Source organism: Panthera onca, chromosome D4, assembly GCF_046562875.1.
Source record: "Panthera onca isolate mPanOnc1 chromosome D4, mPanOnc1 haplotype 2, whole genome shotgun sequence".
Classification (NCBI taxonomy): Eukaryota; Metazoa; Chordata; class Mammalia; order Carnivora; family Felidae; genus Panthera; species Panthera onca.
In genome coordinates, this window is record NC_138351.1 from 9,468,642 (window position 1) to 9,483,929 (window position 15,288).

The window sequence follows — 15,288 nt, forward strand, 5'->3', positions numbered from 1 at the left end:
ATTTATTGGCTGGGTCAACCTGGCATAATTACTCAACCTCTCTGAGCCTCTGTTTCTTCTGAAACAAAATAGAACTAGAATACCTTATTAAGGGATATATTAAGGATTAAATTATATATTAAGAAAGATGACCCATGGTGCCTGTCACTGTAAGAACGCACGAAATGATTACTCTTGGTTTTACCCTACAAATGGAGGTTCAGTCGTGCCCTGAGATAAGTTCAGTGGTCAGTATGGCAAGCCCTCATTACAGGGAAGATCTCTGTTTGCTCAGTTCAAACAAGGCTTTCATTTTCAGGAATTCAGTTTCCATGAGTCCTGTGGAGGGAGGAAGGAGTTAGGAGGAAAGGCAGGGAGCAGGGCAGGAGGACCAGCATCCAGTGGGGATTGGTTTCCTGACCCACGGACAGACCCAGCGTGGAGGGTCACATTCACTTAATTCCCCTTTCAGTGCTCGGTCGAGGACAGTTGTCCAAAAGGCAGGGTTTTTACAAAATTTTTTTTTGAATTTTGTGTAGAAAGGTAAGGGGGAGGAGGTCCTGAGGGGATGACACATGGGGAGAACTACAGAGGAAGGACCTTTGGCACATTTGAGTATGTTTCAAAGGGCAAGTCTGGGGCCTCCCATGATCAGTCTAGACCAGGGTTTCTCTGCTTTGGCTCTACTGACTTTTTGCATCAGATACTGCTTTGTTGTGGGGCTCTCTTATGCATGTGGAAAAGCATCCCCAAACCTCTACCTATGAGATGCCAGCAGCCACTCTCACACTCCCTCACAGTAGTGACAGTCAAAAATGTGTCTAGACTTTGCCAAATGTCCTAGGGGCAAAAGGGACTTGGGGTGACAAATGTCCCTGGGCTGAGAACCACCAGTCTAGGGAATATATTTAAGAACACTCACGCAAACAATTTAACAGCTACCATTTATTGAGCATTTATTATTTCCAACCCCCATGCTGATATTACAAGGTAGGTCTTACTACCTATATTTTAGTTGATGAAACTGAGGCTCAGATATTTTGAGGCTCAGATATTTAAAGCTATGGCCCTAAACCCCACAGCCAGTAGTTCAGGGCTTGTGATTGATGTTGGTCTAACTCCAAAGCTTACCTAGTTCATGGCTGCGACATTCTCTGACTAGAAAATGAAGGATTTCTTTTCTTCAAGGAAACTCTTCTCACATCAACTCAAATCCGAAAATATTTATTGAGACACCATGAGAATTTGCAAGAGAAACCCAAGATGGTGCTCCTGTCTAGGAGTGTTGAGGACCGATGTCACTGGAGGGGGGTGGTCATGGTTCCTACACCACAGTGAAAGAAAAAAAATGACAGGGTCCCACTTGGGGCCAAAATGAATACTTCTAGAGCCACAACTCTCAACTGGATGCCTTTCATGTATGACTGTTAAACGTGTCCTTGCACTGCCAACTCTGACAATATAAAGAAGGAGAATTGAAGCCTTGAGGTTCATAGGGTCTACCAGCCACGCATCCTAGGAAACATCAACTCTCTTGCCTTGGGGTGGGCTGTGGGTGGGTTCGAGCCAGACACTCCGCCATCTTCTTTTTGGCTCTCTGCAGGAACTCTACTTTTCCCCTTTCCCTTCTCATGGCAGTGTACTCATAGGCTTTGAGCTTACTGTAGTAATCAGAGAATTTGTTGTAGAGGATGGAAATTGGCATCCCATTGAGGATAATCCCAAATGCAATGCAGAGGAAGGCAAAAAACCTGCCCAGGATGGTCTCTGGGTACATGTCTCCATAGCCCACAGTGGAGATGCTCACCTGTATAGGAAGGAAAGTGGGAGAGAATGGTTAGCACTGTGATGGAGGAGAAGACCGAGAACGGGGCAGGAAAATGTCCTCTGTCTCCCTGAAGGTACATGTGGGTCATGTAACAGCTCCTGCAGAGCCAGCTTTAGGAGGTACCAGTAGGTCTGCCTGTAGGACCTGAATCATGGAAAGAAGACCACCTGTGGAGCTGGAAGTCTTGGGCTTAAATTCTGGCTACTATAAATATTCTTATACACAATATAGAGGAGATCACAGCTGCTTTATAGGGTTGTAAAGAGCATGTAAGATACCTTGTGTAAAGTTCCTGGTGTAGCATGGGCTCAATAAATGTTGGTCTCTGCCTCCCCTCAGAGGGGCCAACTTGGGGACTGGGGGCCCTGGGTTTGCCTACGTGATAGGCAGTTCGGGAAGAGCTCAGGCTTAGAGCCTGTCAGACGTGGGTCCAAGTCCTAACTTTGACCCTTTCCCACGGAGTACCCGTGGGTAAAACATTCAGTCTCTAAGCCTTGGTTTCTTCATCTAAAACAGGAGGATAGAGACACCTGGATGGCTCGGTTGGTTGAGCGTTGGACTTCAGCTCAAGTCATGATCTTGTGGTTCCTGAGTTCGAGCCCCACGTCGGGCTCGCTGCTACCAGTGTAGAGCCTGCATAGGATCCTCTGTATTTGTCTCTTTCTGCCTCTACCCTGCTTGCGCTCTCTCAAAAACTAATACTAAAAAAAAATAAAACAGGATAATCCCTAACACTGAGGATTCTCCTGAAGACTAAAGAAGAGGAATACAGAGCACTTAACACAGTGTCAGGCACACAAAAGGCATTCGCCAACCTTCTCTGGAGACAATTATAATACTTCTCAGAGTTATTATGTCGTTCAAATGAGATATTATAGATGAAGGTGCTTTAATTGCAAATGTCTGGAGAAACACTCTCATTATTTTGCAAAAGGGCTTTTGTAAGACATCACAGACCAAAAATATGTTCACCCTGCATGAAATCTTTCCCATCACTCTTGCACACTGCTTTAAATTCCACTAATTAGAGATTTATTTAGGTTAACAAGCTTCTGTTTTAAAATGCAGATACCCGTGGGACTAGTTATCAGTCAGTGTAGCCAGAGAAAACCTGGGAAAATCTCTTGGGGGCCTGTGTTTTAAGCCTCATGTACTGAGTCTCTTTCTGGTCCCCAGACTGATGGCTAAATTACTAGAAGCCTTTTAGGCAGGGCTGTTGAGTCCTTGCAAAAAAACTGTGCATTGCACAACTGCAGGGGGCACTGTTTGCTTCATCAATTTGTGGTGTTGCCATGATTTTCTAGCAGACGGTAGTAAGACATAGTCAGCCCATGGACCCATGCTTGCACAGTGTTTAGCTTAGAAATGTAAGCATTTTTGTTTTGATGATGTAAGGGTTGGCCTGAACTTAGGACAAGTGTGACTGATTAGTTAGAAGGGAATGAAGAAGTGGGCCAGCTGGGAAAATCTGGTGGCATTAATGATAGCTACAGCATCCTCCAGACCATACAAAGTGAAAGCTTGACTTCCTCTCTGGGGTAGGTGATAGACAACCTCTCACTGCTCTATCTCCAGTGGGAGACCTGCTGAGGGTGGGCCTCCCCTTCCCATGGGGGTGGAATGCAAGCAAGCATCTAAGAGAGGCAGGCTGGTGTGGGTTACCTTAAGGAAATAGAGACGGCATGAGGCTATGTGGCTCTGAATCCACCTCCCAGCGGAGTGTAGACCAATGGGCTGTGGAAACAGGCTCCTGCTTGACACCTGCCTAAGGGGGGGGGGGGGGGGGGACAAAGGGTGGAGGGCACTCTGGCTCCAGGAGAGAATCTCCTTTGTCAGCTTTGTGCAGCAAAGGGTGATGAGAGGCAGTGGTAGAGTGATAGCGTGGGTGAATCTCGAAGTGAGTGTGGGTGCGTGTGTGTGTGTGTGTCTACATGTGTGTGTCCGGTCACTGGCCACACCCTAAGGAAAAGAATCTGAGTCAGGTCTCTGTCCAGATACATGAACTGAACCCTGGCTTTCATATGTCGTTAACCGCAGCGCTCCTACCTCTGTAAGAATGTTGAGTCACTCAGTCTACTTGCCCTGGAGGAGGCTGACAGGGAGTCTGGGGGCAGGGCTGAGTGACACTAAGGGGTAGCTCAGGACAGGAAGCATCCTCGAAAGGTGAGAGCACAGGCTTTGAGGTGAACTGGTTCCTCAAGGGTACAAGACAGGGGGCAAAGGGCTAGGAGCATACCGAGGGAGATAATTGAGACAAAGTGCCTATGTTTTTTTTCATTTATATATTTTTAAAGTTTGAGAGCGTGTGTGAGCAGGGGAGGGGTAGAGAAAGAGGGTGAGAGAGAATCCCAAGCAGGCTGTGTGCTGTCAGTATGGAGCCCAATGCAGGGCTCAAACTCATGAACCCTAAGATCAAGACCTGAGCCGAGATCGAGAGTTGGATGCCTGACTGAGCCACCCAGGCACCTATTTTAAACTTCTGATCAATCCCTACCCTGGCTTTCTTGCACTCCCAACCTCAACTTCAGTTTTTTGTTTTGGCTGAACTTTGAGTGAAGAGTCAAAAGCAAAGAGAATTGGCTTAAGGAAGATGAAATATTTGATGTGAATATGGTAAAAATATTTTTGTATATCTTGGATCTCTATGTTTAGAGAAAAGATATCTTCTGCTAGGAGGCTCTGTATGACTGGTCCCGAAGAATTTGTTCAAAATGGATAGCGTATCTTTATATTGTCTGTTTTGTGGATACTTCGACTCAACCAGTGACCTGGTTCGTGCTCCTTGGCTCCAAGAGGAATGCAGAATTCCTTGGCTTTGGGGGACTTGTCTCCCTGTTCCTCAGACCAAACCCGTTTCTCCCTGAATGAATATTAAAAATTGAAGGCCCTAGACTGATACATAACACCTCACAGTGAGTTCTCACATTAGCATGAGTTGGATTTGGAAATGTGACCGACATTCCTGCAATCCATCTGAGATTCCTGAAAACATTGGCTGGCTCAGCCCTCTGTAAACTGGAAACTTAGCAGTGGAAGGCTTACATATTTTCCCTAGCCTTTGGGTCCCAAAAGCCAGAACGTGACCTTCCTCCAGAAATGCCCCCTATTAATCAGCAAATACTGGCCTCCTAAACACGACAAGGAAGACAAGCATCCAGTTTTTCTCTGAAACTTTAGAACAGCTACATGGGAATTTCTCCTCCAACAAGGAATGTTTGTTTCCTTCATAACGAAGGAGGCATAGATGAAATCTCGGCACCTGGTAATCCATCCATCTAGGAATTATGATCCCAGGAAACATAACTGATTTTTCAAAATAATGAGCACCCCTTTCAGCGTTCCCAGGCAATCTGAGGTAGTAAGGACTAATGGTTCCTGGCTAAAAATAGTACATACCTCAATGCTTGTTGTCCTTGAAAGGATTTAGTTCAAAGGCCGTACGAAGCCTATCCATGCTGCTGTTGCCACAAATACCTTAGGAATTCCTCTTTGGATTATAATCTGCACAGAGGATTCAGTGGCACGACCTTGAAATAAGTGGTCTTAGCCACCTGGAGGGTTAACGCTAGGTGCCAATCTTAGACTCAGGGGTCTCAACTCTTTTAAAATACCAAAGGTGAAGAGCTGGCACCATTACAAAGAAGTAAACGGACATGTCTCAGTCTCTGGAGATAATGGCTCCGTGGAATTCAAAGAATGTTTTGATGGGTGGAAGCATTGTTAGAATGAGGTCATGGGTGAGGAGAGGACCTTGGAGAGAACAGCCAGCCTCATCTGTCCACTGAGGTCCTGACATGTATGTCAATTGCACAGTAAGGAGGAAGTATGCAAAAAGCTAAGGCAAATGTGGGATCTATGCATGTTGCGATAGAAAGGTAAACAGTGATGCTGGCGTCCTCCACATCTTCTGTTTACTTGCTACTTTGCCCTCTACAACTCCATCGTGTCCCACTCAAGTCCTATTGGCCCTCAGGAGGATCCTAAGTCAAAGACCTTCTAAGGAGGGGGTCACCCCAGAGTCAGGAGTCTACAGGAGCAGAAGTCCTAAAAGTGCCTCACAGCCTTGGCCCCAGTGACTATGGCCCCTCCTGTGCCATTTCTGAAGCAGCTACAATGCCGCCGCCTCCTTTTACTGCTGCCTGTGCCAGACGTGTACCCACCTCTCTCAGTCCCAAGCGCGACACCCCTCTGTACTCTTTCCTGTAGTCTTGCTGCTTGGGAGTCCACAAACTGCATTTCCCAGACTCCCTTGCTCGCTGTTTTCTGGTTGTGCTCTGCTAGTGAGAGGCTGTTGGCACACTGGAGGCGGATGAGGAGGTAAGTAAGGGTCTCCGCTCCTGCTTCTGGTTTTTGTCCTCATCCTTCAATACAGCAGACAGATGTAGCTCATGCATCTTTTAGCACATGGGACACAAACCTCATGGTGTCATCCTAGGAGTTCCTCAGTAGCTCCTTCTCTGTACTTCCGGTTCCTTCTATTTGGCCCCCCAGTCCTAGGGCTGACAGCTAGTTGATGGAGTAACCACTTTTTGGGTTATCTTTGTTTGCCCGTGTTGCTCTTCCAGACTTCTAAACACCTGTGTATCTATAACCCTGTATCAAATTGCCTCTGTTTAAAATATCTACTTTTCTTGGTTTCTTGTTTTCCTGATTGTAACTTGACTGATGCACCTTCCAAAGGGGTCTTCTTAAAAGCCAGCCATCACTCCGTAAGGAAAAAAAAAAAAAAAAAAAAGAAATCTCAGTGACCTTGTAAGGGCCACCTATTTGCAAGGAAATGATAGTGTACTTTGGGAAAACAAAGATAGGAGCAAGGTCTCTGTGGCACCATTATCTGTTCCCTCAGCTAGACATATGTTTTCTTTTTGAAGAGTTTTTGTTAGCTTATGAAGGAGTGAGTTCATGACATGGTTTCCTGTTGGGTATCTCTAGCTTTAACTCACTCTTGAAGCCCAGAAGGAAATGGCCTGTTGAACAGTCCAGTGCCCTCTTCTGCTTTAAAACATGGCCACATCGGAGACCAATGATGACCGCTTCATCAGAGAGCTGACTGTTCTTGCTGAGTGTGCCATGCATCTCCCACACCCAGGCAGCCCAGAGAGCCCCCGACATGGCTGGAACTGCTCAAGGTGGGCATCCCTTTATCTTGAGATGTGGAAGCTCTCCTGGGAGAGAACAGTTGACCCCTATGTATGTCGTGGGGTTTCTCTTCTCTTCAGTAGAGAGGGAATCACTTCTATTTTCCCCCCAAAGAATCTGCAAGCAAAGGTTATGGCTTCTACATGATAAAGACTATCAACTAGACAGATGTGGTAGCTTGTATTTCTTGTGGATTTGCTATGGGTTAGCATTTTACATATGTTTCTTATTACACGAGTGCTTACAAATAATCTTCATTTGACAGACGAGTGGGAGGGGACTATCTTGTATCCTAATGCACGAGCATTTGCAGACATGAATGGCCATGAGGGATTTGTTTTGCAGCTGTAGAAGTATTCACAATCATGAAAACTATTGTATTCCTCTTAAAACCTTGAGTTGAATTACAGAGGAAGGTTGTAGGATCCTTGGCATAGAGAGAGGGAAGATTATGAACAGCAAGTCAGATTCTGGGGCTGTCTGAAAGTACTAAAAACACATGGATGAATGGCTTAGAGAATCTGTCTCCAGTGTGGTTGAATATACGTGGAACACAGCACTGCATTCTGGAAGAAAATCTCAATTATGTTTTTCTTCATCTTTAAATCTTCCACGTGTGAGTGCGTATTTTCCAATGTGTAATAATATATCTGAGCAGTAAAATCTTCCTACAGGAGAATGATTGTATTACTGACCTAATTTGTTTTTAATTACAGTATAGCTGATGCATAATGTTACATTACTTTCAGGTAAACAACACAGCAATTCGATAAGTCTATACGTTATGCCCTGCTCACCATCTGTCAGCATACAACCCAATTACAATACTACTGATGACAGTCCCTCCCTGTGCTGTGCCCTTCATCCTTGTCATTTAAGGATTCCGTAACTGGAAACCTGGGTCTCCTACTCCCTTTCACCCATTTTACCCCTTCCCCTACCACCCTGCCCTCTGGCAACCATTAGTTTGTTCTATTGATGGATCTGTTGCTGCTTTTTCTGTTTGTTCATTCGTTTCAGTTTTTAGGATCCCACATATAAGTGAAATCAGGTGGCATTTGTGGTCTGCGTCTGATTTATTTCCCTTAGCATATTGCCCTCTAAGTCCGTTGGTGTTGTTGCAAATGGCAAGATCTCATTGGTTTTTTTTATGAATGAGTAATATTCCCATTGTGTGTGAGTGTGTATGCATGTGTATGTAGACACACACATCTTCTTTATCCATTCATCTATTGATGGACACTGGTGCTGCTTCCGTAATTTGGCTATTGTAAATAATGCAGTGATGAACAAAGGTGTTCATAGATCTTCACAAATTAGTGTTTTTGGAGAACCTGGGGGCGCTTGGGAGCCTCAGTTGGTTGAGCGTCTGACTCTTGATTTCGGCTCAGGTCATGATCCCAGGGTTGTGGTATTGAGCCCCACATCAGGCTCTATGCTGAGCTTGGAGGCTGCTTAAGGTTCGTTCTCTTTCTCTCTCTCTCTCTCTCTCTCTCTCTTCTTCCCCTGATTGCATGCAAGCATGCTATCTTTCTCTAAAATTAAAAAAAAAAAATTTAATGTTTATTTTTGAGAGAGAAAGGGTGGGGGACAGGGTGAAAGAGAGAGGGAGGCACAGAATCTGAAGCACGCTCCAGGCTCTGAGCTATCAGCACAGAGCCTGACACGGGGGTTCAAACCCACAAACTATGAGATCACGACCTGAGTCAAAGTTGGATGCTCAACTAACTGAGCACCCAGGCACCCCAGTGTTTTCATTTTTTTTGGATAGTGAATTTCCTGGGTTATACAATATTCCTATATTTCATTAGTAACCTCCATACTGTTTTCCACAATGACTGTACCAATTTACATTCCTACCAACAGTGCATGAGGCTTTTTTCTTCTCTGCCAACTCTTGTTATTTCTTGTCTTTTCGATTCTAGCCATTCTGAACAGGTGTGAGGTGATATCACATGGTGGTTTTCATTTGCATTTCCCTGATGATAAGTGATATTGAGCATTTTTTCATGTGTCTGTTGGCCATCTGGATGTCTCCTTTGGAAAAATGTCCATTCAGTGGGCCTAATTCTTCATAGCTTCCTGTGTCTAAGCTCTTGGCCACAGAACTTATCAATGCTTCCCTACACTGGGTGGGCTAACCTGGTCTGCTCTTGGACTCTGAGTTTGGCTTTGTGACTGGCCTTGACCAGTGGGTTGAGCAAAGGACAGTGCTCACATGATTGAGTCTACATTCTCCCTCTTGCACAGGGCCATGGCCATGAGTCCATGCCTGCTGGAGGATCGAGGAGATATGGTCTCCTCTCCTCTTTGATCTCAGCTGTCAGCCAGTTAATCATAAGACCTATGAGTGACTGGCACCAGCCCAAATGAGAAAAACCTTCTAGTTGAATCCAGCCTAAATTGCTGACAGGCAAACTCCTAGCCAAATAGATGTCTGACATTTGAGACCATTAAGTTTTGGGTAGTTTGTGATGCATCATTATTATAGCCATGAGTAACCTAATTTGTGCATCAATAAATAACCTAATTTGGGCATAGCTGGAATACACATTTATCATGGGCGTGTGCTGAAAAAATTTTAAATCATGAGATGTATGATAAATAAGAGGCTTGGAGACAACTGGATCAGAGCTACTTTGGGGATTCCATTTCTTACTCTCTTCTCTGTTGAGTCATGTCTATAGAGACGGGTTTCTTCTCATTGTTCAAATTTCAGCTGAATGTCATTTTTCTCCAGTGGGGCTTCTCTATCAAAGGTAGATTCTGCTGTGCACGCCCCCCCCCCCCCCCCCCCCCCCCCCCCGCCAGGTCTCTCTCTATCCTATTATGCAAGACACATCAGTATCTGAAATGATACATTCTCTTTCTCCTTTGGAATGTAAACTCCATGAGGGAAAGAAGTTCCTATTGTGAATCTCACAAAGAATTCATCTACATGTTGCCTCTCTCTCTACTGGGCATTTACATCAGGAAACGAGAGGTTTTGTCTACATAATTTTGACAGCATTCTTTTCTCTTTGCTCTACGGAGAATATGGGCCCTTGATACACGATACGGAATGTCACCACAAGTATAGGGAAGCATCTGCTTGATCTGTATTGTCCGGGGGCACAGAGCAGTCTTTAAATGTTCAAGGGGGATTGTTCTTAATGTTTTCATAGGTTAGTGTGCAAACAAATGCATTAGTCATAAGGATTTTTACTAGTCTACCAAATTCTCAGAGAAGAAATGCACAAAGGCCATTGGGAAAATGTGCAAATTTTGGCCTGTGAAAACAGTGCCGGATGGAGATAATGGCCACAAATAAAACTCACATTGGCCAAAGCAATAATTGGTAAAATGTGTTACAGATAAAAACCAAATGATGATTCAATTTTTACTGTAAAATTAAGGGAAAACACTAATTTTGACTAACATAATTTGAGTTAACATAAAAGGGATAATTTGAAGGGTTTGAGTGTCATTGTACATTAAACAGATCAAGAAATTAGATGCAGTCAATAGGCATGCACTCCGGGGAATTTTTTAGAAAGAGAAATCATAAGCAATTGAATTTTTATGAGTTTTTAGATTAATATACAAAGTCCTAAAAAGTTTTGTGGGTTAAAGGTAAAGTATCAAAGCGTCCCCCAGGCCTCGCCTGTATATATGGGAGTCTTCTAAGATACTTGGATGGATGGAGACCTAGACTCTCAGACTTAGAAGCATATCATCAGCATGTGGATTTGCCCTTTCCTCTTCCTGCTTTTCTCAGCTCCAAAGTCAATGTCATTTACTGGGGACCAATCATCCTCCATCAGCTCTATCTGTACACATGGTTTATCTATGGCGACGACCTTTTGTCACTTGGAATGTCATCACAGGTGTGGCACTGGGCTAGCTCATGGGGAAGAGCCTCACGCCATCCCCGTTACAAAAGAAGCCCCCCAAATCCTGTTGGACACGTGAGTGCTCTGTTTTTCAGTGACAGAAGACTCACTGAGTTGTAGAGCTCGGTAGCCACCCCGTTTTAGAGACCAGAAAACTGAGGACGGAGAGTAAGGGAGTGAGGTTTCATAATTACTTAGGGACACAGTTTATTACTAGCAGATCGGGGACTAGGATCCAAATCTCCCATCTTGCTGAACTACAATACTAGCAGCCCTGGGCTGGTTCATCTCAGAAATCCGCCCCAGACTGTGGGTTCTACCATACCCAATATTAGTGTTGAAAATACCTAGTTCCTCACATGGAAAAACCTGGTGACATTTGCCTAATGTTTTTAAGGGCATTACAAACCACCTACTCTTAAAAAAAAAAAAAGGAAATCACACACCCAGTTCTTCCCTCTCTGTACAAATGTCAACTTGTCAATCAGCATTTCCAGTGATTTAGGGATTTTCTGGGGATTTAGCCTAGCACACCAGAAATACAGATGCTTGAGTAAATGGCCTAAGAGACTACCAAAAGGCAAATACTAAAGGAAACAGCAAAAATAAAAGACTACTAATTAGGCCAGGCCTGGGGCAGATGTAACGGTTGAAAGGGAGAATGCTGGGTGCAGGAAAGGAATGGGTTTATTGTGGGAGGGGCGTGGGTTTCAGTCCTCACTCTGCTAGTTCAGCTGTACGTCTACACCCAAACCCTCTCAGTTCCTCTAGCTGTAGAGCGGGGCAAGAATACTAGATCCTAAAGGAACTTGAGTGCTACTGGAGCAAATTTCAGTTGTAGGTGCTTCTTTCCACATTCTGATTGGGCCAAAACCAGGGGGATTTCAGTTAGGGTGGACGCTGGCCGGCTGGGTCTCCCCTTTCCCTGGCATAAACGTACAGTTTGCTTTTTGCTTCAAATCTGAAGCCATTTCCAACATGTCCTCTTAAACAAACAAAAAACCCAGCGATCGTAGCCACTTGACAGGGTTGCAATACTGAAATAAGATAAACTTTGCAAACCGCTTAGGACCACAGGTGTTCTGTAAGTGGCGAGTAACAAGAATGACCATGACGAATGGTCCCCCTTAGGGGGGCAACAAGGAAACCTTCGTAAAATCAGCCTGTCCAGGGACTCAAGATGAAACCTAGATTTGGAGGTGCCCGGGACGAAAGTCAAATTCCATGACTTACTCAAAGACTGTGCCTTTCCAACTCCGCGACAGCCACCCCGGTTTTCGTTAGTTGGAGGCGGCGAAGGCACGGATGGGGGTGGGGAGGGGAGCAGCGGCGCTTAAGCAAGGCAGGGGACAGGTCAGGGCACGAGGCTGAAGGCAGGCAGGCGGCTGATGACCCGGGAGGGGGGCGGGGGCCCGCTACTCACCGCGGCCCACCACCAGGCGTGCGGGATGCTGGTGAAGTTGGTGTTGGGCACGTCGTGCTCCACGGAGTAGACGGCCGCCGAGAAGGTGAAGATGCCCATGGTGATGAAAAGCATGAGGCAGCCCACCTGCTGGTAGCACTGGCGCAGCGTGAAGCCGAAGGCGCGCAGGCCCGTGGAGTGGCGGGCCAGCTTGAGGATGCGCAGGACGCGCATCAGGCGCATGACGCGCAGCACCTGGCCCACCTTGCCCACGCGGCCCACCGTCTCCAGCTCGTGCTCCCGCGGCGCGCCCTTGCTGCGCGCCTGGTCCTCGCCCGTGAGGCACTCGAGCAGCAGCTGCAGGTAGAGCGGCAGGATGGCCACCAGGTCCACCAGGTTGAGGGCGCTGCGCGCGAAGCGCCGCAGGTCGGGCGTGGAGGCGAGGCGCAGCAGGAACTCGAGCGTGAAGAAGGCGATGCACAGCATCTCCACGTGCTCCAGGATGGGCCACGGGTCGCCGCCGCCCGCGCCCTGCGCCGCCCGGTGCTGCATCTCCTCCACGGTGTTGAGCGCCAGCGCCACGACGGACACGAGCACGAAGAGGCTGGAGGCCACCCCGATGGCCTTGGCGGCCACGGACGAGAAGGGCTTCTCCAGAAGGTTCCAGAGGCGGCGGCGCTGCGGCCCGTAGAAGCGCATGTCGCGGAAGAGCTCCTCGGCCTCCTCGGCCTGCGCCTGCGCGCGCAGCTCGCGCTGGATCTTGAGCTGGTCGCTGAGCTCGTCGCGCCGCTCCTCGAAGCAGATGCGGCAGCAGCGCGGCGTGTACTTGAGCCGCACGCCCCAGTAGCCCAGCTCCTCCAGGAAGCAGCGCGGGCACAGCTCGTCGCGCACCAGCAGCACGCCCGACGCGTAGAAGTTGTAGACGAGCTGGAAGACGGCCGGGTCGCGGTCGAAGAAGTACTCGTCCGTCTGCTCCTCGTAGTCGTCGCACAGGCCGAGCTGGCGGCTGCGGCTGGTGGACGTGGCCAGGCGGCCCAGGCGCGTCTTGGGGTAGCAGGCCAGCTCGCAGCAGTCCAGCCGGTAGCTCTGGCCGCCCACGTTCACGTTCAGGGTGGACGACGCGGCGGGAGCGGCGGCGCGGCTGTCGGGCTGCGCGCCGGGGGCGGCCTCCGGCCGCGCGTCCTCCTCGCCTGGGTCGTCCTTCAGCTCGTCCTCCTCCCCCCCATCGTCGTCCTCCTCGATGTAGTAGTTATAGTTGCCCTCGGTCCACGGCGGGATGCTGGCCAGGGAGCCGGAGCGGGCCCCCACCGAGCAGACGCTCCTGCGGTGCTGGCTGCTCCCGGCCTGGGGCGCGTCCCCGCTCTCTGTAGTATTCCAGGGCCTGTAGCCCCACGACCGCCGCCTCTCGCTCTGCTTCAGCATGGCTGCGGCAGGTGCACCCCCTGCTCTGCCTGGGGACTGCCACCGGGAGGATGGATCCCAACCCCTGCTCTGTCTGAGAGGGGCCTGCACCAGACGACCAACGTGCCCAGCCCAGCCCTGGGGGAACTCACCAGACGCAGGCAGATGGCTGATGACTGCTGCTCTAATCTTGCTGATAGGGAAGCAGCAAGTGTTAGGAGGGATTTAGAGCCTCTTAGCCACTTTCCTCCCCCCTCTCCCTGCCCTGCCTGACGTAGGGGTTGACTACGTGGTCTTAAATCTGTAGATAATCAGAAGGCGGCAGAGGTTATTGCCAATAAAAATGTCGCCAATCCTCAGGCCCGCCCTCAGGAAGTGCTCAGCGAGTTTGGACCCCGGGGGAATCCGTGAATTAGCTGTAGTTGCACGGATGGCTGTGTTTTGGTCTAACTGATGGAATTGGAGCCCCTGTGATCAAGGAAAGAGACGGCAGCAGAATGCTCAAAGCGAGTTGGTCACAAGTCTGTCTTCTACTCCGTGTAGCCCCTTGTTTAGATCACCTAAGACCTCGAATGTTTCCCAGGCTCTTTCTGTCACACGATCACAGTCTTGTTTCCCAATGGGTTCTGCCTAGCAGCCTTGCCCTACTGGATTTCCGTTGGCCTGTTTCTCTGCCTCTTTCCCTTCCTTCTCTTGAATGGTAAGAACATATTTCCAGAAAGAATCCAGGACTGGTGGGTACATGTTCTTGCAGCCCTGCTTAGCTGCTGTGTTAGGCCATATGTAAAGGTGGCCAGACTTTATTCCGAGGAAAAGGTCTTGATCGTTTTCCCAAACCTCAGTTAAAAAATTTTTTTAGGTTTCTTTCCATGGATCAAGTAACGTGCTAAAGGCTGGGGATGGAAACTCGATGGAGACACAGTTATTCACGGTTTTGTAGGTGATGGAAACAGGCGAGCCCAGCTAAATAGTGGGTGGCAGAGAAAAGGAAGAGACTGGTTTTGAGCAGGGAATTTGTTTTTAAATTCAATTTATGTTGACTAGCTCATGGTTATGGTTTAAAAAAAAAAAAATCAAAAGGCACAGGGTACCTGGGTGGCTCAGTCAGTTGAGCATCTCTTGATCTCAGCTTGGTTGTTGATCTCAGGGTTCTGAGTTCAAGCTCCCTGGGGGGCTCCACACTGGGTATGAAGCATACCTACAAAAATAAATTCAAAAGATACAAAGGTACATTACAGTGGACAGTTTCTCTTTCCCAAACCAAACTTCTAGTTACCACATGTGCCACTGAAGAAGCCACCACTGTTACTCATCCAGAATACTTTTTGGTTGTTCTTTCAGAACTATTCTAAACAAATGCAAGCTAAATCCTATCTCCATCTGCCATCTGAAAATCTCTATATTATCAACACAAATCATAGTATTCTCTACACATTGCTTTTTCCAATTAACCATGTGTCTCAGAGGTGTTTTTATGTGTGAACATAGATGTCTGCCTAATTTTGAAAATAGTCTGACAGTGATAAACATTCAGATGGTTTTATATATTTGCTCTTATGAACAATGGCGCAGCAAATAACCCTGTCATGGGCGTTACTTTATATGTGTTTACAATGTGTAGGAAGGATCACAAAGAAATCTGATCAGATGGGGGCAGAACAAATTGG

General features: G+C 47.5%; 1 protein-coding gene across 1 annotated transcript; it reads right to left on the minus strand.

Annotated features, from left to right (window-relative positions):
- Nucleotides 1-904: 904 nt before the first annotated feature.
- Nucleotides 905-13,721, minus strand: KCNV2 (potassium voltage-gated channel modifier subfamily V member 2). Its single transcript, XM_060610146.2, has 2 exons — nt 12,242-13,721; nt 905-1,786 (listed from the first exon to the last, which is right to left on the minus strand). Exons 1-2 carry the CDS (start codon nt 13,640-13,642, stop codon nt 1,505-1,507), a joined length of 1,683 nt encoding a protein of 560 aa, XP_060466129.2. The 5' UTR covers nt 13,643-13,721; the 3' UTR covers nt 905-1,504.
- Nucleotides 13,722-15,288: the final 1,567 nt, after the last annotated feature.